At 37.0% G+C, this 23,931-nt stretch overlaps 2 protein-coding genes across 2 annotated transcripts; one reads left to right on the top strand and one right to left on the bottom strand.

Annotated features, from left to right (window-relative positions):
• The first annotated feature begins 1,165 nt into the window (after positions 1-1,165).
• LOC104221030 (double-stranded RNA-binding protein 2-like) lies at positions 1,166-6,613 on the top strand. The gene is made up of 3 exons (XM_009772002.2): positions 1,166-1,672; positions 2,699-2,918; positions 5,486-6,613. The coding sequence occupies exons 1-3, from the start codon at positions 1,427-1,429 to the stop codon at positions 6,364-6,366; spliced, it is 1,347 nt and encodes a 448-aa protein (XP_009770304.1). The 5' UTR covers positions 1,166-1,426; the 3' UTR covers positions 6,367-6,613.
• A 601-nt stretch (positions 6,614-7,214) lies between these two features.
• On the bottom strand, positions 7,215-23,211 carry LOC104221029 (mRNA-decapping enzyme subunit 2). The gene is made up of 8 exons (XM_009772001.2): positions 22,924-23,211; positions 20,747-20,898; positions 19,979-20,106; positions 18,797-18,892; positions 12,685-12,837; positions 11,666-11,769; positions 11,520-11,587; positions 7,215-7,659 (listed from the first exon to the last, which is right to left on the bottom strand). Exons 1-8 carry the CDS (start codon positions 23,001-23,003, stop codon positions 7,472-7,474), a joined length of 969 nt encoding a protein of 322 aa, XP_009770303.1. The 5' UTR covers positions 23,004-23,211; the 3' UTR covers positions 7,215-7,471.
• Positions 23,212-23,931: the final 720 nt, after the last annotated feature.

The following is a 23,931-nucleotide window of genomic DNA, read 5'->3' on the forward strand; positions in this document are numbered from 1 at the left end:
TATCCATCAACTATTTTACAGCAACGTAAAAGAAACCAAGTAAAAACAAAGAAAATATAAATCACACGAGTGGAAAGATATTAATCAAGCTGGGACTCAAGAATAAATTCTATATTAAATATTCAAAAAGATAAATCTAAATTATATGAAAGGAAACATATTCAATACATTGCAGTTTACTACTCATAATCGCTAGAATACTTTGTGTCTTGCTAACAAAGATACTCGGAATAACTTAGTTTAAGTATAAGTGGCATAATAAGTTTTAGGAATTAGTATTTTGAGTTCAATTACTTGTTGGCTTGTAACAATTTTCATAATTTCAAGGCCCAATAAAAAATTTAATGCTTTATTAGTTTTAAACTTACTCTTTAAATATATTTTTCACATATAAAATTTAATCGGTACGGTTTGGTATTTTTCGGTTTATTTTTATAAAATAAAAAACCTACCCTAATTATCGGTACGGTTATAGATTTATATAAAAAACTACGGTTTCATTAAAAGAAACCTAAAAATCAGTTTGGTACGGTACGGTTCGATCGTTTTCAAATATCCATTGACACCCCTACTTAAAAGTATTTTTTTATTTTATCCAAATATTACAAAACTGCTTAAAAATCATTTTGGTTTAAAAATAATTAAAATAAACCAATCGAAACGGACTCTAAGTCTTTAACAACGCAATTCATTTTGTTCTTATGAATAATTATTGTCACTTCTAGTAAGATCGAAATTATTATTCATGCCGATAAAACTACATTCATCTCGTGGAATAAAATTTTCAACACATATTGCCTTCAATTATTCAACGAATATTTTTTCAATATTATATTATGTTGTCCTCTATTTTAATCTGTTTAAAAGAAACACCATTTGATATATGAAAACTGTTTAGTCTTACATTTTTTTCAATTATCCTCAATATTATCTTCTTATAATTATAAAAATATCATTTCATGCTTAAATCACACATTATAATGGTGCTTTTAACATGTATTTTTTTAACGGATATTTTTTTTGAATTTTATATCTAGTCAACAAACCATATAAAATTAAACTGATCCAAATTTATCCTTCTGTAACTTGTCATGTGGACGCGTGCAGAGAATTAATGCACAATCTAATGAATGCGAACAAAAAGCAAAGGCTACATTTTTATTCTAGCTTACGAAGAAAAAGCTCAACATCTCTCTCTCAGTAAAACCTCTGATATTTAGCCTTCTCTCTCTAGAAAATCATTACATACAACACTCACATTTTATACATTCAAAACCCTAACAACTTTCCGATCCTCCTCCGACGATCGTTCTCCATGTCGCCGGCGAGAGGAAACGGAGCTCCGATTCACTTCATTGATCTCAGCTGATTTCATTTTGATCCTTGCTCCTGAGTATTTTTGTGCTTTGGGAAGGTTCTAGAAGAAATGTACAAAAACCAGCTGCAGGAGCTGGCACAAAGGAGCTGCTTCAACTTGCCGTCTTACACTTGTATTAGAGAAGGTCCGGATCACGCGCCGCGGTTCAAGGCTACTGTTAACTTCAATGGCGAAATATTTGAGAGCCCGAATTACTGCTCTACACTTCGCCAGGCTGAGCACTCTGCTGCTGAGGTGGCATTAAATGCACTCGCTAATCGCGGTCCTTCCTACTCGCTTGCTGCTAGAATTCTGGTATTTTCTTTTTCTGATTTCTGTGGCAAAATGTTAGGGGGTTTTCCCCCATCATTTGTTTGAGATGGACTTTTTACACTTTGCCTTTTGCGATTGATTTTGCTTAAATGAATGTCTTTTTTATGTTCTATTTAGGAGGTTTTGCTTGCGAGTATTTTTTTTTTTACACAATCATGTCATTTATTAGTTAATTAAAGGTAAATCTATTGATAAGCACTATTCGGTAATTTGGTGAAAATGATAATTAACCTGCTATCAAAGGTGAAGATAGTTTTTACGCAGTCAGTGTATTTAACTGAAATCCTTTGCCTTAATATATATGCATTAGTGACTTTTCGATTAGAGTTCCAGCAAATATTGGTCTTCTAGACTAAGATGGTGGAATAAGTGTAGTCGTGTGAGCCGTGAGGTAGGGCTATTTTTGAGGGGAAAAAAAGTGAGGTAGCGATTGTTTATATACTTTTAGTTTTTTCTTTCTGGTTTATATAATTGTAGTGGCTAGGATATCTTGCATGGGATACCTGCTACCTTCCAACAATATCGGTACCAGTAACTCTGCCAACCAAGGTTATGGGAGAATTCACCTAATGTTACTTCTGACAGGATTCAAACCATTAATGTACTTTTGTTTATTGATCACTACCTACAGTTTTTCTTTATAAAAACTTTTTTGCTAGATTTTTTGAGTCCAGAACTTTTGGAGGATAGTGCCAATGTCTGTAGGTAATTGGTCTCATCGTGTATTGCTGCATCATTTCTGTATCGTGCTCAATTTTGTAGTTAGGTGAACTTAATCCCAAAACTAATCTGAATTTCCCTGACAATTATCACAAATATGCAGTAAAAATGACTGTGCAGGTGCAAGTAAGTCCAACATTTGTAATCACAAATTATAGCCTCCATGGATTTCATGCAATGACTAATTATTTTAAATTAATATATGGTTCTTACACTTAGTTGTGACAGTAGAAGGCTCATGATTATTTTGGCATTTTGGTTTCTGATTCTTTGAACACTGATATGCAGGATGAGACAGGGGTGTATAAGAATCTGTTACAGGAAGTTTCACAAAGAGTAGGAGCATCATTGCCAGCATATACGACTTTTAGATCTGGTCTAGGACATCTTCCTGTCTTTACCTGCACGGTAGAGTTGGCAGGCGTCACATTTACTGGCGAGCCAGCAAAGAATAAGAAGCAAGCTGAAAAGAATGCAGCCATGGCAGCTTGGTCGTCTCTGAAATTATGTAAGTGATTCCAATGTCTAAAAACCAACTCATATAGTCATATTTGCTGCATGGATTAATTGGGAACCTTATTTCTTTACGAAGAAGTTATCGCAAAAAGTTGCATTGCATGTATGTTTGTGTGTGGTGGAAGGGCTTATTGAGTTGTTATAAATGCCAAGTCATGAATTGTGTGGATTTAGGGTTGGTTTTTTTTTTGTCTCAATGGGGGGGGGGGGGGTTACATTCTTCCAAACTTATTTTGCATCTGGTGTGAGACTCTGCATGGAAGATGAAAGAATATAGATATGTTTAGTTGGTTTAAAGAAAAAGCCTGGATCATCTGGACAGAAATTATGCAGTGCCAAATTTCAGGGTAAAGGCTGTACTAGTGAATTGTTTTGGTTGACGGAACTGCAAAGGTATGCAGAAGAGTAGCTGAGGTGAAAACTACCGCAGAAGCAGAAGAGGGAGGAGCAAGAACGAATAGACAATTGGAAGAGTGAATTCAGAATCTAGGGCTGGCAAATGGATGTATCTGTTTGGATTGTAATGGAAGCACAGATAGATGGATGATGATTGCCACTGATATTATCAGCTATTTAGAAAATAATAAATATATACATACTTATATATAAAAAAGCTCGTTGAGAAATCAGGATGGCTTCAATGCAGACTAGCATATAGATGGCTAGATAGATAAAAGGATACGGTTAGCTAAGAGCTTAAGATATGACCTGGAGAATGAGGTTTCTTGGGTATCAGGCAAAAAAATAATATGAGAAAACCACTCTTATCCTAATTTTTTTTTTTAAAAAAAATAGAAGACTATGAAGTAAAAACCAATGAACCTAGTGAACTTGGACATTTTATGTGATGTATTTAGCTAGGCACTTATTAATTCCAAATGTACCTCTCCCAACCGCCACCATCCCAACCCAAAAAGAGGGTATAAATTACATTGACCCAACCCACCACCTACCTGTTTGCCCTTTGTATATAGTTGCATACATCACAATTACCAGCTAGGCTCTTATTAATTCCAAATGTACCCTCCCAACCGCCGCCACCCCAACCTAAAAAGGGGACCGAGTTACATTAACCCAACCCACCACCTGCCTGTTTCCCTTTATATATGGTTGCATACATCACAATTACCCAGGCACATTCTTCTGGTCTTCCTGGCATTGCTAACATTTAATGTCCTATTGGATGAAAGTATCTGTGGTTCCTAATGCTGCATTATCTGTTGAAGATTGCTATTGATTTGAAATTGGAACAACAGCTCCAAAGAGGGCAAATGACTAATGACTGTTAGAACTATAGATCAAGTCCTGCTTGGACATTTCTGCTCAAAATTGTCACAGAGTGTATGTTCCCTCTGCCTTGCCGCCCTTTTTTTCTTCCTCTCCCCTGCTCTATCTTTTTCCTTTGTAGGGCAGGCCGATATTTGGTGCACCAGTTCCTTTTTTTTGTGGGCTTTGGGGGGGGGGGGGTTTCGCCTATTCTGGTTCTAGATGTACAGACCTACACATGTCTGGCTCTTGGTTTGGTCAGGTGACACATGCTTTTTGGTTTTTGTCAGATAATTAACTTAAATGGTGAACGAGCTTCAATATTTTATAATTACAAGCAAATAAATCAGCTCAAGTTTGAACTCGATTTAAGCTCAATTATATTATTTTATTTGAAAAACTAGTACTCCCTCTGTTTCAATTTATGTGAACTATTTCCTTTTTAGTCCGTACCAAAAAGAATGATCCATTTCCATATTTGGAAACAATTTACCTTTATGCAACAATTTATAGCCACACAAAATATATGTTTCTTCATTTTACATCACAAGTTCAAAAGTCTTCTCTTTTTTCTTAAACTCCGTGCCCAATCAAATTGGTTCACATAAATTGAAACGGAGGGAGTATAAAAAAACTAAATTGTGGCTTAGAGTCTTTTTGCACTAGTTCTTACAAAGATCATTATTGATTATCAAAGATACACAAAGATCATATACTTAGATACTTTCATATTTGTGTGTTTGAGGATAAATGTTTATAAGTAGTTTACTATACAGCTGGAAACTCGGCTCTACTATCCAAAATTGAGCTGAGCTAGAGCTTACTCAACGACAGAGTCAATTACAACATCAAATTTGAACGATTAAAAATATTAAACCAGATTGGCTATTTCTCTTCTTTCTGAGCTTCGTGACTTTCTTGTCCGGCCAATTAATTAAAAAATGATAAGCTTAGGAGGTCCAGGGATTTCCAACCTTCTAGTAAAGGCCTTGATTGAGAAGGACTAGAATGTAATGTTTGCCTGAATGCTTACAGATGTTTATATCATCAGTGGTGGCATGGTGTATCAAATTTTGGAAGTTCTGTGGTACGAGAACTTTCAGTGCTACAATCTAATGGTTGCGTGAATGCTTGTGCTTGCAGATCATTAAACATTTTTAGTTTCTAATTTTTGTATTAATTGGATAGATATTCACTTAGTATACTGATGATAAGCTTTAATTTGTATTTTACTTTCATGAATTATAAGTTGCACTATTCTGCATGACATTCTTCTATTATTTGTCTTATCAGTAGCGCAGCAGTCTGAAAGTTCTAAACCAGACCGAGGAAGAAATGATGAGCAAGAGCATGTAACTGTTGCACGTGCACTACAAAGGTATATTTTGAAGGCAAGGCTGGCTAGAATACCATTCCCAATTAAATTTCCAACACCTAATCCAAGATCAAGTATACAACAGGCTCCATCTACAACGTCAAAACTCCTTCCCCTAATATGTCCAAGAACTGCTCTTCGCAGTAGGCCAGTCAGTCCATTATGTCTAAAACCTGCTACTCCAAGTAGACCCTTTGATACTACAGAAAGCGACACATCATTGAGCCCAAGGACTGCTCAAGCCATAAGTGCCATTTTAAGTGACAGCTTTTCGGTAGATAGTAGCCACAAGGTTCGAGCGGAGAAGTTCCCTGCTGCTAGTGCAGCCCCATATATTCCTGTCAGGCATTTTGGCCCACACCATCGAATGGCTCCTCCAGTGACCATACGGAATGCAATTCCTGTTTACTCTGCACCACCGCTTCCTCCACCATCTAGGTCTCCAAGTGTTACAAGGACTCCGGGTCTGGGAGTTGCACCACCTGTCTGTGTAAGACAGGCAATGCCGGTTTATGCTGCACCCCCTGTTCGGGCAGAAAAGCTCCTCACATTAGATACAGCACTTCAAGTAGTGGAGCCCACCTTTTCTAAAGCTCCACCTGTTCAGGTTGAAGAACCAGTAGCTTCAGAGGGACCTGAAATTCAGGTACATGAATTACCAACTTGTAAAGCCGTGCCAGGCAAGCCAGAATTGGCACATGAACATTCTGAAGAGCAACCATGTTCTCAACTCCAACCGACTAAGAGAGAGGAGCCAGCTGACTTAGAAATTTCAAGGAGCGTGACAATGCTCGTGTAAGGAACCAATACTGCAGCTGAGGAGAAGCCACAGGAGTCTCTAGAAATTGAGAATTTGAAACAACTAAAGATATGATGTATTGTCAGGCATGGGATGGTTCGGACTGCAGAACCTTCAATAGGCTTTCGTACTAGGATTTAGTTTGTATGTTCTTATTTAGTCTTTAAAAAAAAGTCTAAATCTGTCAGTGGCTTTCACAATTTTCATTTGGAATAGTTTTATTGAGATAGCTGTAGTTGCCTTTTTACCGCAGTTCCTTTCCAGTTCAATACCAGCAATTCTTTGAATTTACTTGCAGCTAGTTGGATATATAGTTATATTACCAGTCAAAGGGCTTTATCGAATAACAGTTAGTAGCAAAAATGCCAAAAAAGAGACCTCTGTATCGCCTCGTGTATATGCTTGTAGATTCGGTAATCCGTTAAAAATGCAGTATCGTTTCACTTTATTAAAAAGTAAGATGTCGAGTTCTCTTACTATTCCTTTAATAAATCCCTCTTTGCTGGCGATTGTAGAACTGTAACTTATGCAAACACTTTATGACTAAGCGGATCGTTGCTTTAAACAGTAGATTTCATTAGGAACTGTCCTTCGAGCTTCATCCAACTTAAATGTATAGATAAATCGATAAAGGCCTAAAATTACCCTTATGCTATTTGAAATATACCACTTTTGTCCTGCGTTAAATTTTAGTACCAAGAATATTTGTATAAATATGAAATTTGCCAGAGTCCAAAAAACACATAACTCGAGTTTGAGGCCTCCATGCTAGAACTGTCATTGCTCGAGAAGAAAGACAGCAAGATGGAAATACGGACTCAGTTAGGAGTTCGGGCAACACTGATACGTAGGAAAATATAGTGTCCAAATTAAAAGGAGTGTTTTTGCATCTACTAAATAACATGCTTGACTATTCAATACAAAAGGTACCTGTACATACTGTACATGCATCACAAACCTTTACCTGAACAGAACAGCCACAAAACTACAAACTTGTCTGGCGGATTAACATGACGAGACCTAGATTTTGTCGACAATTGATGTAGTAACTGAAGCTATATGTGCACATGAAACTTGACAATCGACCGTGACTACACTCTACACTTCAAGAAGAGAAGCCAGCTTCCATTGCACGATATATTGAAGCAGTGTCAAACCGGAAGTTTCTGAAGCTTTTGCCAGGACCTGTGCCTGGGGGATGTGCATCAGCTGCAGGCTTGTTCAATTGAATCTCAGTTAAAGCTGAGCTGCTGCTCCCAGTGGAACTATTCTTTGCGTTCCATACACTTTTTCCTACATAAAAGAACTAAACCTTATCAGCAAATTGTATAAAAATTAATATGCTGTGTCCTAAACACAAGATATTAAACGAAAGTTAGCATTAAAACTCCCACTGGACTAAAGTAATGCATAAGCTTAGGCTTTTGATAAAATGCTGACTGAGCATTTCTTTCTATAGCTAGTTGAATGTGCTGGAGGTAACTACTATCATACTTCCCAACTTTTTTCTTTAAGCAACTGAGAGGGTGACATTTTCTTAATCAGATTAGATTTGGTGAGCTCAATTTAGACCTTATACAATCACATTCTGCTCTTTGATGTAAGTCATTGACTATTCATAGTTATTACTCCCTCTGTTTTAGTTTATATGGCGTTGTTTGATTGGGCACAAAATGTAAGAGAGAAATGAAGACTTTAAAACTTGTGGTCTTTTTATTTCATTTGAGAAAGACTTTGAAACTTGTGGTCTTTTTATTTCTTTTGAGAAAGACTTTGAAATTTGTAGTCTTTTTTTTTTTTTTGAGAAAGACTTTGAAACTTGTGATATTTCTGCGGCTATAAGACTTTTAAAACTACTAGTCTTAACTCTTAAACATGCCATAACATTTGTGTGGTTATCATTAAGGGTAAAATGGAAAGGTCAAGTTAAAGTATTTCTTCTAAATTTAGAAAGGCTATCACTCTTTTTTAAAGAGAGTAATAAGGAAATAGTTCCAATCTTTTTTAAGTAGAGGGAGTACCTTTTAGACCAAAGAAGAGTAGATGAACTAGAGGGGAAAGTTGGAAGGAGAACATTCTAACATTCTGATTTGTCTTGGTGAGAGGGCTTCAAGTAAGGTTAGAAGTATCATTAAACGACAGTCGACAGCTGGTGTATCTTCCTTGTACTTAGTACATCTCAGGTTTAACGACATGGTGTATCTTCCCTGTACTTATTAAATCTCAGGGGTCCCTAATGAAGTCATATTAAATAAAGTATACCTAGGATCTTACAAAACACCTCACGTAAAGAAAGAGAGAGGAGAGGGACCATTATCCACTACCATAACAAACAGAATCATACAAACTAGTCGTACCTCATGAGATATCCTTTACCAATTAAAAAGAAGGTGAAGAGGCGCTGCGGAGAAGAAAATTGGATCCATTATGCAAAGTAGTCATTGGTTTCATGATTGTTCAGATCAACCAACCAACAAAAAAGTAAAATGAACAATTCCCCCTAACCCCTCCCCCCTTCCTTCAAGGGTGGAAGAGATTCAGATAGATGCATTTAACCCGAGAGAAAGGTTTTTTTAATTAACAATATAGGGGTACGGAGTAGGGACTTGAGTTGTTTGGGAGGGGAGGGGGGTGGGGGTGTTGAGGTGGTTTAAATGGTGGGAGAAAGGGAATTAAATAAGGAAAATTACCAGTTATGTCAGCTCATAAGTGAGTTAGTACAAAAATTAGCCAATGCATAAAATATTACCCATAGTAGGCACTTAGCTATTTGTAGCGGGAAAAAAAGCCAATCTTTTGCTTTCTTTTGAGTGGGTATTGTTGGAATAGATTGAATACATCTTAAGGAATTTAAATCCCGGTTTTGGGATGATTTCGTAGAGTTTTGAGTTGGTTTGAATTGAAAACTCGAAGTAGAAGATGAACATGAAAAAAAAAATGATGTTCATCACACTCTGTATCATTGTGTATCACATATGTATCATATTTGTATGAAATGTGTTTCACATATATATTATCCATGTATACCTGTGTGTAAGATATATGCGGCATACTTGTTTGATACATGTGTCGAAGAAAATTTTTTGAACTAGACTTTAACTATGAATTTTGATACCAAATCAGTCCAAATCACCTCCAATACAACAACAACAACAACATACCCAGTAATATCCCACACCGTGGGGTCTGGGAGGGGTAGTGTGTAAGCAGACCTTACCCCTACCTTGTGTAGGATAGAGATGTTTCCAATACAACCTCGGCTCAGGAAAGCACAAGCACCACATTAATGAAAATATAGACAAGAAGGGACAGCACCAAAAAGCCATAAAAAGCACAATAAAAACAACAAGATAGTAAGGTAATCAACAACAACTACCCAGTAAAATCCCACATAGTGGGGTCTGGGGAGGGTAATGTGTACGCAGACCTTACCCTTGCTCCGATAGGGGCCGAGAGGCTGTTTCTGATAGACCCTCGGCTCAATAGTAAGGTAATCAACAATAAAAGAAAACAACGGTTAGTCATACAAACCTACTACCAACAGAAAGCGAGACTGCGTGCCAATACTGCTGTTATGAACACTCTAGACTACCTACTCTACTACCCTAATCCTCGACCACCATACCTTCCTATCAAGGGTCATGTCCTCGGTCAGGTGAAGCTGCACCATATCTTGCCTAATCACCTCTCCCCACCTCTTCTTTGGCCTACCTCTACCTCTCCGTAGGCCCTCCAATGTCAACCTCTCACACCTCCTCACAGGGGCGTTTGTGCTCCTCTTCACATGACCAAACCACCTAAGCCGCGCTTCCCGCATCTTGTACTCAATAGGGGCCACACCCACCTTGTCGCGAATAACCTCATTTCTGATCCTATCTACCCTGGTGTGCTCGCACATCCATCTCAACATCCTCATCTCTTCTACCTTCATCTTCTGGACATGAGCGATCTTGACTGGCCAACACTCAGCCCCAAACAACATCATCAGTCTGACCACCACTCTGTAGAACTTACCTTTAAGTTTTTGTGGCATCTTCTTGTCACACAAAACACAGGAAGCGAGTCTCCATTTCATCCATCCCACCCCAATACGATATGTAACATCTTCATCAATCGCCCCAACCCCCTTAAATAATAGACCCAAGGTACTTAAAACTGCCTCTCCTAAGGATGACCTGTGAGTCCAGCCCCACCTCCCCTTACCCTCCTTAAGTCTCGCCACTAAACTTATACTCCAAGTATTCTGTCTTGGTCCTGCTCAACTTGAAATCTTTTGACTCCAGGGTCTGCCTCCATATCTCTAACTGCGCGTTCACACCGTCTCGCGTCTCGTCAATCAATACAATATCATCTGCAAATACCATGCACCACACCACCTCCCCCTGGATGTGGCGCGTCAGTACGTTCATCACCAGGGCAAACAAAAAAAAGGTTGAGTGCCAACCCCTGATACAACCCCCATCATAACTGGAAAATGGTCTGAGTCCCCACCCACCATCCTCACTCGGGTCTTTGCTCCATCATACATGTCCTTAATCACCCCAACGTAGGCAACATGTACACCTCTAGCCTCCAAACATCTCCACAAAACCTCCCTCGAAACTTTATCGTACGCCTTTTCTAAGTCGATGAACACCATATGCAAGTCATTCTTCCTCTCCCTATACTGCTCCATCAATCTCCTAACAAGGTGGATGTCTTCTGTAGTCGAAGTGTCGAACACCCCGGCAACCCCGAACTGGTTCACATGGCAACAACTTCATCAGTTACGACAAGGCTCCCCCTTAGAGATCCACCTTATCCTATTTATATGCTCCAAACTATTTATAATCTTTGAAATGCGTACTTGGATCATCATCTTAGTTACCTTACTGTCTCAAAGTTTGATGCAAAAGGTAAAGTTTCCACTTTATCTTGATGTTAGATATACAAGTAATCTGCAGTAAAATATGACTATTCAACTCAAATGGGAGAAATATAAAATTGGCCGGCATTCTAACCCAACCAACTTGATGTAAATTGATACTTCATTAAGCTAGTTTCCCGGAGGAGAGATAAGTAATCGAATTCAAACAACAGTCAAGATCAACCTACTAGACGACGTATTAGCTACTACAGAAGAGAGGATTTGGGGAAATGGAGAAAGAATGCACCTCTTGAAGGTCTATCCAGTCTAGGTGCTACTGGAGGCTGATGTGCTGAAATCCATGATCTCAAAGATCTGTGAAAAGTACTTGGAATCATTAGCGAAACAACTTGAGGGCATCCTCCAGGTTTACAAACTAAGCATTTCACTCACGTTAAAAATGGAGAAACCATGTAGAGCTTGAGGCCAGTCATCCCACGAGATATGACGTCATTACTTGCTGGTTGAAGTTCATCCAGTCTTTGCCATGCAATTTCCTGAATTCAACATGCAAACCAACAAATTTTAATTCCCAGAGGAAGCAGTCACAGTCGGATTCTCGTATTGAATATGAGCTTTGCATATGTACAACCTAAGTGATTATACCATGCCAGCTCCATATACAATCCGTAAATTTTAGAACACATGCACGTGTTTGCATGCAATTTGTGCATTGTGTAGAGAATGACCATCAATGTTAAAGAAATGGGAGAGCAAAAGAATGCGCATGTTACAAAAATTAACTTTCAAAGATTCCTGCAGATGTCAACCAATTAAAAAGAGTAATTCTAGATAGCATCTAAAGTATCAACTTCATGCATAATCATGAGAGGAAAGACATTCCTTAGCATATCTTTTGTGATTGACATTGCAATAGTAACTCAATTATTCCTCCGAAAATAAAGTTCAATACTTCATCCAAATAAATAATGGCTATAAGATCCAGCTGAAATGTATCAGCATGCCATACCTACATAACATACATCTCATTCAACAGGTCATCACTAAACTTTGTACACATAATACATGGCATATGACATTGAGAAATGTGAAGTTCAACGGCAAGTAAAATTCCAAAGGAATCTGCTGCTCCATATAGTCGTATTAAACTAAGGTAGTAAGCTCAAAAAATTATCTATTAGCATGGGCTCCAACAAACAAATTCTTACACATAAACTTAAAGTCAACAAAGGCAAGCAAATGATATATCATCATTCAAAAAAATAAATGTACTAATAGACCATACAGTAATTCAATATTAGCAATATTTTAATTTAGTTGGGACAGCATAAATCCATCTATTAAAGATAACAAGAAATGGACATTGATAAATGGGTTACACTTCGACAAGAGTGTTTCTGCTATACTGATCTTCTTTTCAGCTTTTAAATTGCACAAAGTATTTCACTTACACTAATTTCTTTTTTAGTTTGTGGGGCAAATGCTGTATCCTCTTTCACTCCAGCTATTATGTAAAGCCGCACTCTTTGCTGTCCAAAAGTCATTTCAAGGAATTGATCTTTATGAAGAAGTTTTGATACATCAAATCCTGTTTCCTCCAAGACCTGCATCCAATATAGAGCATAATTTAGATAGTTGAAGCCAAACCGGGCATTGTATAAAGATAAACCATGGAAGGTAATTACTTAAGGTTGTCCATGAAAAGGGCAAGAGAATCAAAAAAAAAAAAAAATAGAAATAAACTGTTGCTGCCAGCTCCTGAAAAGGATAATCTTAGGCCTCATTTGTTTTCATTTAATGGCGGTCTAAATCTTAATCATTCAGATCTCAGGCATTAAGTGCGTTTGTTTTCAAAGTCCGAATATTAACCCTTAAGATCTCAATCATTAATTGTGTATATTTTTTTACTTCACAACCACTTATGGGTCTGTATGATTAAGATCTATAACAAAGACTTAATTTTATTAAGATGTTATCATCCACATTCATTACTAACTGTTGCCACCACCTACCATTATCAACTACTACCACCACCAGCCTCAACCATAGCCGTTATCACTACCACCACCCAATATCCTTGCCACCATCATCCTCAATCATAACTACACACTCACCCACCTCCACTACCACAACTAACCACCTCATCACCATCACTAACCATAACCGGCGTTGCCCGCCATTATAAACTACCACCACCCACCATCACCTTCCTCAATCACAACCACTACCTCACTATTATTAACGATCACCATCCACCACCAATATCCTCAATCACAATTTATATCGCTACCAATCAGCACTAGCTACTACCTAGAACCACCACCATTAGATTAATTAGTATTTTATTTGAATTTTATGCTTATTAATTTTTAATTAAAGATAGATTTTATATGTTCAGATGTTAAAAAAAACAATCTTAGTCATTTAGTATTCAAATCTTAATACACATCTTAATATTCAGATGTGTATTTAGATTCAGATATCTTAATCTTAATACGCATTTTCATATTTAGATATGTATTCATATTCAGTATCTTGTTTCTTCATCAGATATGTATTCAGATTCAAACGTCTTAATCTTAAAACAAACAAATGAGGCCTTAATCACATATAAAACCACCAAGATTTCATAACAGTTACTCCCTCCATTCCGATTTATGTGAACCTATTTGACTGGGCACAGAGTTTAAGAAAAAAATGAAGACTTTTAAAACTTGTGGTCCTAAACAAGCCACAACATTTGTGTGGCTTGTAGTGTTAAACATGCTAGAGTATTTGTGTGGCTATAAAAGCTTCTCATTGAGGGCACGATTGAAAGTATAAGTAAAATTATTTTCCAATTTAGAAAGGGATCATTCTTGTTGTAACGTACCAAAAAGGAAATATTTTCATTTAAACTGGAACGGAAGGAGTACAATCTTCAATTTGGAGAAGTCAGATCCGATGCCAACTTATTAAAACAGAGAAAAGTATGATCCTAAACTAAACTACTATAAAAGTAAACTATTGCAGACTTTTCTATGACTTCTAGATAGCTTGTAACTCAGTTTTTGATAAACTGATCCATTCACAATGAAGAAATTAAATCAGTTTATTCTCTTTTCCCTTTGAACCACAAAGTTTTGATCCAAAAACAGAGGAACCAAAAATGTTACTCCCTCTGTTTCAATTTATGTAACACATTTTCATCATTAGACCGTTCCATAAAGGATGACATATTTCTATATTTGAAGATAATATAACTTTAAACTTTTCATTTTACTCATTTGACCCTCAATAGATGTTTTATCGCCGACACAAATATTATAGCCCCACAAAGCTTTTACCTTTAAGCTTTTAAGACCATAAGTTTCATCTTCGGCCATTGCTCCTCCTTTATACTATGATACACCAGTACCACCATGAGACGTTAAGTACAAACCACATACTACCTATTCCTCATGTAGAACTTAAATTGAATTTTCTTCGTGGACTGGTCCAAACAACTTTCTCCATAATTACGAAATATTTGATGTCTCTTCTTTCCACAAAAAATTCAAATTCAACAAGTCACGACAACTACCCCTCAATAATCAAATATTAAATATGTTGGGGTTGGTGGTATAAATCCCCATTGTCCATATTGCTTCATTTTAACTAATCTCAGACAAATTAAAAATTAGTTTCTCTAACACTAGAAGTTATCTATGTCTTCTATTGGTATGTAAATCTCTAACAATACTTTAAAACTACTAGCAACCATTGGACCTGCAGAGCGTACTAACATGACTAATTCTTTTTTTGGATAAAAGATAAGGGTATCAAAATATTGATTACTGAAGCACCAACAAGGTGCATGTACAAAAGCATATACAAACTGGTCATAAGACCAATTTATCCTTAACACATATAGCTAGGGAAATTTATCAATTATCTATGATATTTACATATTCATGTTTTGACCAAAATGACAAGTTATAAACTAAAATGTTTGAGTTGGTGCACAGAATAGCAAATTCCTCTGATGCATCTTTGATTCTGCTCCTCCCATAGGGACCCAAATTATTTTCCTTGGTATTGGACGTGTTGACGCGACACATTCAAGGGGAGGTTCCATGGTGTATGTTATTTGCAGATGACATAGTTCTGATTGACGTGACGCGAGGTGGTGTTAACGAGAGGCTGGAGGTTTGGAGACAGACTTTAGAGTCTAAAGGTTTCAAGTTGAGCAGGACCTAGACAGAATATTTAGAGTGAAAGTTTAGTGATGCGACCCAGGAAGCGAACATGAATGTGAGGCTTGATACACAATTTATCCCCAAGAGAGGAAGTTTCAAGTACCTTAGGTTAGTGATACAAGGAAATGGGAAGATTGATGAGGATGTCACACATCGTATAGGAGCAAGGTGGATGAAATGGAGGCTCGTACCTGGCGTCCTACGTGATAAGAATGTGGCACTGAAACTTAAAGGTAAGTTCTACAAAGTGATGGTTAGACCGACTATGTTGTATGGGGCAGAGCGTAGGCCAGTCAAGAACTCTCATATCCAGAAGATGAGAGTACCTAAATGAGGATGTTGAGATGGATGTGCGATCATACCAGGTCAAAAAAGATTAGAAATGAAGTTATTCGGGAAAAGTACTCAGTGGAGGATAAGATGCAGGAGGCGAGGCTAAAATGGTTTGGGCATGTGAAGAGGAGAAGCACAAATGCCCCACTTAGTGTGAGAGTTGGCCTTTGGGTAGGAGGAGAGGTAAAGGTAGGTGAAAGAAGACTCTTGCAGTTGGAGCTTACCAAGTACATGACTCTTGATAGGAGGGTGTGGAGGTCGAGGATCAGGGTAGAAGACTAGTACGTAGTCGTGCGTTTTCCTTTTCTTTCTTAGACCGGTAGCATTAGTGCTAGTTTGCTATCCTTCATACTCATAGATTGCTATTACTACTTATTGTCGATTGCTATCTTTCGCTTCGATTTTCTTAATATCTTACCGCTGTTACTACTTGTAGTCACTGCTTTTTTTCATCTTCTCTTTAGCCGATGGTCTATCGAAAACAACTTCTCTGCCTTACCAAGGTATGAGTAAGGATTGCGTACACACTACTCTCTCCAAACCCCACTTGTGGGGATTTACTGGGTTTGTTGTTGCTTCATGTAAGTCTTTTATATCAGCATTCCAGTCCAGCTGCTAAAGACTTGTGTCAACCTACTGGCTATTGCTAATGCGATATTGAACAGCTGTTTGAAAATGTCCCATAACTCCATGTTTTTCTGTAATGCAAAAATAGATGATTTGAAATTTCAACACAGGTAGTCTCTGCTGCAGGGTGCATAGCCTCTTTTCGCCAAATTTTGATGAGTGAGTCGGGCTTCATTTAAAACTATCCACCCAAAAACATACAACCCTAGGAGGAGCTTTTGCTTTCCACAATAATTGTCGTGGCCAGTCAACAATTTTGCCCTCCAAAAAAGATAGAGCATCTTTGTAACCAAACTTAGCAGAATATCTGTGGCTGCTGTATGCAAGCCAAAACAAAGAATCCCCACTTTCATCAATCCATCTTTCTCCCTAAGTCTTTTGAGCAAATTTAACAAGTTGTCCACTTCACAACTGTGGCAATTTCTTCCCAAATTTAAATTCCAAGAATTTGGTTTCACCTAAAACTCAATTCCCACTAACTGCTATACCTATTCCATTGTGCTCTATTTTTTGCTAGATTTGCATGGATTCCAAGAGATTGTAGGTCTTTGAAGATAACTTCTTTTCATGTGATTTTAGGTCTACCTCGTCCCCTTTTTAACACCTTCATTCACCATTGTTTAGGCCTATGGAATGGTCCATCTAGAGGTCGACTGAGTACATGACCAGATTATCTCAAGAAACCTCTCAGTTTATGCTCTATATATGCTACTTGCACCTTATGCTGAATGTGGTCATTTTTAATATTGCCTAATATTATATGACCGCACATCCATATTAGAATTTGCATTTCTTCGACACATCTCGTGGATATGTTGGACCTTAGAGGCCCAACATTCACTCTCGTATCAAATTGCTAATCTTACAACTGTTACATAAAACTTGAATTTCATTTCAGTAGGTATCCTTCTATCACATAACACTCCGGTAGCACCTCTCTGTTTTAACCACCTTATTTTGATTCCATGTGCATATCTTCATCGATCATACCATACCATTATACCGGATCATCGAACATAGGTATCTAATTTTTTGCATTTACGCACCTCAATCCCATACCTCACTTCGCTCTTCTTATGTTGGCTAAACTTAATGCACCTATTGAATCTTACTTCTAATTATCCTAAAATTCTTACTCTTAATTGTGGTTCTCCATAGTTCAAACTTTTGATTGATGCCCTAGTTTAATCAATTAACACAATATAGTGTGCAAATAGCATAAGGCATCAGATCTCATCATGTATAGAATGTTAACTTCACTTGTAGCTTTAAAAGTAAATTTAGATGACCTTATTACTGGCATTTACAAGGAGACGTACATAGAATTGGATAAACCTTCATCCTAGTTCGATAAATGTCATTATGGTTGGCACTGATTTCTGATTAATGTTGTTATAGTTATACTTGAGCCTCTGAGAAATTACAAGTTAAAATAAAGTAAATAAGAATAGAAAGGAAAGGAGAGTTGGTAGTAGGTGCAGAAGAACAGACCCCTCGCTGTTTATCCAATCCCCATCGCATTCCATAGGATTGTGTTTCACTCATGATCTCCTTTTAATGGGAGTAAGTATATCTTATTTTCCTCATGCAGGATAAACATACTAAACATGAAACAATCGACAAAATTTTTTGGATCACAACTCAATAACTGATAGACAAATCAAAAGCCAAATTACATCTCGGCTGATGAAAACCCTCCTAATGGCCCCAACTATCTGCAAGGAAAAACCCACCCACCCACCCCCAACAATATCTTTGCAAAAGGTCTAAGGTAGTTTGAGCTAAGTAATTTTTGCAAATAAAGATATATCCTGCATTAGAAGAACTGAAAACGTTACCAAAGAAACATGAATTTTAATGGGGAAAAAGGAATGACACCTTACTTAAAGAATTCTGAAAAGAAGTTCAGCTTTTTATTCAGTAAGATATTTATATGTGCATCTCTAATCCTGATAAAAGGAACTCAGAAAGGTGGGGCGAGCCATTATATCATCGCTGCCAAGCTTTATCCTTCACTGTCATCTCTTAGGCAAAATCAGTCACCTTAAATCGACTAAAACCAATCAAGTAACAGATAGCCTTGTATGCTTCCATAAACATTTACAACAACAAAAAAACAAAAAAAAAACAGTGGGTTCCCACAAGTGGGGTCTAGGGAAGGTAGTGTGTACACAGACCCTACCCCTACCGTGGGAGGGCAGAGCTGTTTCCGATAGACCCTCGGCTAAAGACAAGATGAAAAGAATCAGAAGCAACAAGGTATTAAGAAAACCAAAGTGAAAGAATGCTCCACAAACATTTACATGAATCTTTAATGTCAATTGGAGCACTGTTGAATTAAAAAGAATTTACTTCTTGATTTAAAAGAAAGGTAAAGAGCATTTACTTCTCTAACTGCACAAGTGTGGTCCTCTTCATCCTTATTCTTTTTCCCACGTGGAAAACTCCAACTTGAACCCTTCCATCCCTTTACTAGCAAGCACTGCATTTGACATAAATAATCCATGAGATACTTAAAATCCAAAAGACACAGTTTGAACAAGAACTCAACGGTACATCAGGAAATAGAACCTTGAAACATTACAACAAAAAGATGACCAGACAAGAACCATGGCCATAAGCAGAAAAAAACCGTCTGGCATACCAATTATTAACTCAATTTTCAACACTCAGGGAATTCAAGGAACTTTCGATGTCATAACGGAACTTCACTAATTTCAAATAGAATAGAATTCGGAGTGGCAAAATCTCCACTCTTGATGGCTTCACTGCCTGAGTATATTGTAACACATTTTCACCTGCATAGCTATTTCCTTTTCATGGTGTAAAATCTCCGATTCCTGGTGTAAACCCACAGTTATGAGAACCTCATTTATATCTCCTATTATTGTTCTCATGCTTGTAGGGACTACTTCATACATGCCCTTTATGGCACTTAAAAATTAATATGAATTCCTTTCTTCTCCAACACCACGAAAGGGTTGGTGCTCTATCGTATGCTTTCTACAGGTCAATGAACAGTCAACACCATGTGTAAGTTGTTCTTCCTCGCACGATAAATTTCCATAGATCTTCTTAGCAAGAATATAGTCTCTGGCGTAGATCGACAGAGTAAATACAAACTGATTCTCTTTCATTCTCGTAATGTCCCTAAATCTATGCTCCCACTCTTTCCCAAAGTTTCATCGTATGACTCAAAAGTTTAAGGCCTTGATAATTCGCAACAACTTTGACTATATCCTCTGTTCTTATAAATTAGAGTAGGGAAAGGATAATCATCAGACTAAAAAGAATAGAGAGAGAAATGACTGCAGTTAACTGAATATATGTCCTCAAAAAGTCAAAGCAGCAATGTTCTAAGTTCCAGTAACATATTTATCACTGGGTCATACATGAATTTTTTGATAAGGGACTGGGTCGTACATGAATATAGGTCCTAAAAGATAACAGGCTTAATAAAGCACAAAATTTAGAACACCAATCAACTATAAGAATCTGACAAAGGTGATATTTATCTCTTAAGGAGAAGGAACTAGAATATGCAACTCTCAATGCAAACGAGACTTACCCTTTCAAAAGTTTCATCAAGGATGATGGCCCCAGTTACAGGAACTCGAACCTTGTAAGAGGTAAAGTCCTTGAATATGTCATCGATGTGAGGAACATATGGTTTTAAAACGTCACAACTGTTAAACACTGCCGTTGATTAAGGAAAGCCGGAATACTCATATGCTCATCTCCAGATACACAAGCCAACATGGAATTAGTAAGCAAAACAACTTAGGAATGAAAGTCAAAAACAGTGACCCTATCATATATGTCCACCTTATACTGTCAATATAATTCTTTCTATAGATAATCTTATAAAAAAAATACCCTTACTTATCAAAAATAGTTCTTTCTTTAGATTTTACGTTTCCAATCTTCGTTAACATTTTGCATGTTCAGGGAGCTCCTTAAACAAATTAAAAAAAGGAAAGAATACAAACAAAACACTCAGCCCCAAGAGAAACACCTGAACCTTGGCCCAACAATGACCATATAGGAAAAAAAGAAACGAGTATATATATTGACGACTATGGAGAACAATAGAAATATCACAGTTATCCGCCATCCCGCACCCCTTTTTTGGGTTAGTAATATCAGCGTCATACTTTGCGATCAAATTGGTGGCAAGCAGGTCAAGTGGCTAATTATATGCAAAGAAAAACGAAGAGAGGGCATTCAAGTTCGAAAGAGTAACAACATGCAAATCCCAATGAAAGAGAAAGTTGCGTGCAAGATAATACTCTGCATTTAAAAAATTGTCGACCTAGGTCCTATCATCAAAGGATACTTAAGGATGTAAATTCCTTGAGAGTGAAAGACTTCAATGATGGATTTTTTTCTACAGAATTGTCTTCATAAAACCAATGTGCATACTCCACAAGAAATAAAATCCTCTCAAATGATTGCTGATCTTCTTTTGGCACGTTCAAAACAAACCGACTGCGTCAAAAGAAAAGGAAACATATTTATCAAGTAAAGATACAAAATGCATAATTTCACAATCATCTACCATTAATCAAGTAAAGTCAAAAGATATAACAGGCTACTAGAACCAACTTTAAGTAATTGCAGATGAAATAGAATACACTATATGCCAGGAAAGAATGCATTTTATTGAAGTCATAAGCTTTCATTACCATGAGACAAAAATTAGCTGGCCATGCTATAATATTGACCAAAGGAAGCAATATGTCTTCCTATCCAAATAAAATACTGAATAAGTTGCAAACATTCATGGATGATTAATTATGGAAGCATTGTTATTTTATTATCGATCAATCAATCAACCACTCATCGCTGCCAAATTATTTGGGGGGATCTATACTGACTTCTATATCCATTTTACTCTATTGAACACCATTCCATTCCAACACTGGATCTCCTTGCCTATTTAACACTACATGCAGGTGTCCTCGAATGTGAAATAAGTGGTACTTGTGTCAATCACGGGTGGGCAAACTCAGCTCTTATGTTTCTTCTACCCTTTTCCATACTTTATCTTTACTTGTGTCTTCCGGATGCCAATTTAACCAACCCACTCTCATGTTCATAATTCGACAGATGTCCCAAAACACTAGAAGCTGGCTGAGTGATTGAAACGTGAGTAACAACTTGGAAGCTGTAGATCTGAATTTCAATTACAACACTTAGTGTGAGCCGATATCCTTTAGACTTGGTGGGCAGAATTAACCGACACATACGTTTGAATTATAGCAGGATCGCCAATGGATTATTTTAAGTGCATACTAGCTAGTTCGGCTGTGCATCATTAAAAAAAAAGGTGTTGGTTTCAATGATGCACACGCCTAGGATAACACATCTCAATGAATTGAATCACAAGTATAGGAACTATTGTCAGAACAAGCAATAGGTCTATAACGCAGTGAGAACAGAAGAGTTTAAAGGTAGTATTTGTTTTAAGCAGGGCACAAAATACTCAAGTAGAACTACCCGTTCCTTCCTTTATTCAGCCCCAACAGTCTCAGCAACTAAGAAATTGAACTTGCCCTTACATTCAAGAAATTAGGAATTCCATTTCCCACATTTTTAAATTTATCTTAGGTAGTCATAATTCCACAACGAAACAAGAGAACTCTCCATCACATGAAGCTGTTGAATTACATGCAACTAATAAGACCCAATCACTCAATCAACTTCAATTCAAATACCAAATTAGGTCATTTACATGAATCTGCTACTTCTTATAACATCGGCGACCAGGTCACCTTGCTTGAATCTACTACTTCCCTCGACTACATGCATCATCTTACCTTTAAAACTACCGAATGACGCTAAGCATCAAAACTTATATAGATCACAAGAATTAACCTAACTTTTCTTGCTTTCTCGGAGTTCTAACATTTTTATCTCCCATGATATTCATTCCAACTACATCACTAACCCACACCATTGGATGTTAATCCTCTATATCTCAAATTGAGGTCCATTTCATTCTCTATTAGATCCTCCTTACTTACACTAGCTTTTAACACCATGATCAACCTACCACAACCATCCTTTTTTATCCTAACTCAAGATCAATAGCCATTGGGCTGCTCGCATAGGCGAAGGTAACACTATATATTTTATGACACCAATGTCTGGACCAGCTTGCATTAGCCTCGACCATTCCACCGGGTACCAACTACCTCCCACCAGAACAAGTATCAAGATAATTCTATCGACCAAGGCTTTAAGCAGAAATCACCTAGTATATTGCCTCGCTGGGATCTGAATTGAGACATCATGGTTCTCTTACCACTTCATTAACCAGGTCACGCCCTTGAGTGCACCAAGTTAAACACTAATTAACACTACTACAGCTAAATTTTGAAATTATGATCACTACAAGTACACTATTTCACAACCAAGTCCGAAAAATAGCTTGAATCACTAAAATTGCAACAACAACAAAAAAAAAAGAAAAATAAAGTTTTGCACAATAACTTAAAGAGCAAGAGGCACCTGCAAAGATCGTCAAGGAGTTCCTGAGGAGGAAGGCCATTTTTTGAAGGAGCGCTAGAAGATCGATGAAGCCCTGACATTTTGAAGACCTTAAAAAACTAAAACCCTAACTTCGATCTGGAGATTTTCACGTACGTATATACATATACTACTGCGTATTTTTGTATGCTCAGCGTATACGCATATGAGTATACATACGGAGAGAGATAAAGAGAGAGTCGGAGTCAAAGTCGAGAGGAAAGAGCTCTTATTATTCTTAAAAATTGAACCCAAAAAGCTCTTCCTCCTGATTTTCCCTCTTTCTGGTTCTGAACTTGTTGAATACTGAGTGATGATGGTGAGGGTATTCTCGGAATTTCATTATCTGTGATTACTTTTCTTTTTCTTTAATCAGCATAATAATTGACGTTAACTACTAAAATCCAATCGCGACGCTGTGATTCGTGGTATGACATTTGACAATGTAACTTGCATACCTTTTTTAATCATAATTAAGTTAAGTACTAAAATCAAATTATGCAATTAATGTTTAGACTTGTAACAACTATTCATGGTATGAGGTCGAAGAATGTGTAATTTGCATACCTTTTTAAATCATAATTTACATATTAATATTAAACTTGTGACACTTTGATTTGTAGTACGATTTGCTTATTGCTTTGCTTTTTCTTAATCAAAATTATGGTGTACATGAAAATTCAATTGAGTAATTAAGGCTTAAACTCGCGCTTTAATTTGTGGTTTGATGCTGCAATATACGATTTGCATTCCTTTTTAATCACAATTAATGTTATGTAGTAATTCCGATTTAATATTCAAAAACTTGTGAGATTTGATAGATTATTCTACCCCAAGTAATCTTAGTTATTGGTAGAGGTTATGTTCTTTAGCTATCTTTGATTTGTCATATAACAATCATATTGTGATTCGTATCTCTTTTTAAATCATAATCAATGTTAAGTAGTGCTAAAATCTAATTGAGTAATTATGCTAAATAGTAAAATCTAA

The sequence above is a fragment of the Nicotiana sylvestris genome, chromosome 5 (genome assembly GCF_000393655.2).
Source record: "Nicotiana sylvestris chromosome 5, ASM39365v2, whole genome shotgun sequence".
Lineage (NCBI taxonomy): Eukaryota > Viridiplantae > Streptophyta > Magnoliopsida > Solanales > Solanaceae > Nicotiana > Nicotiana sylvestris.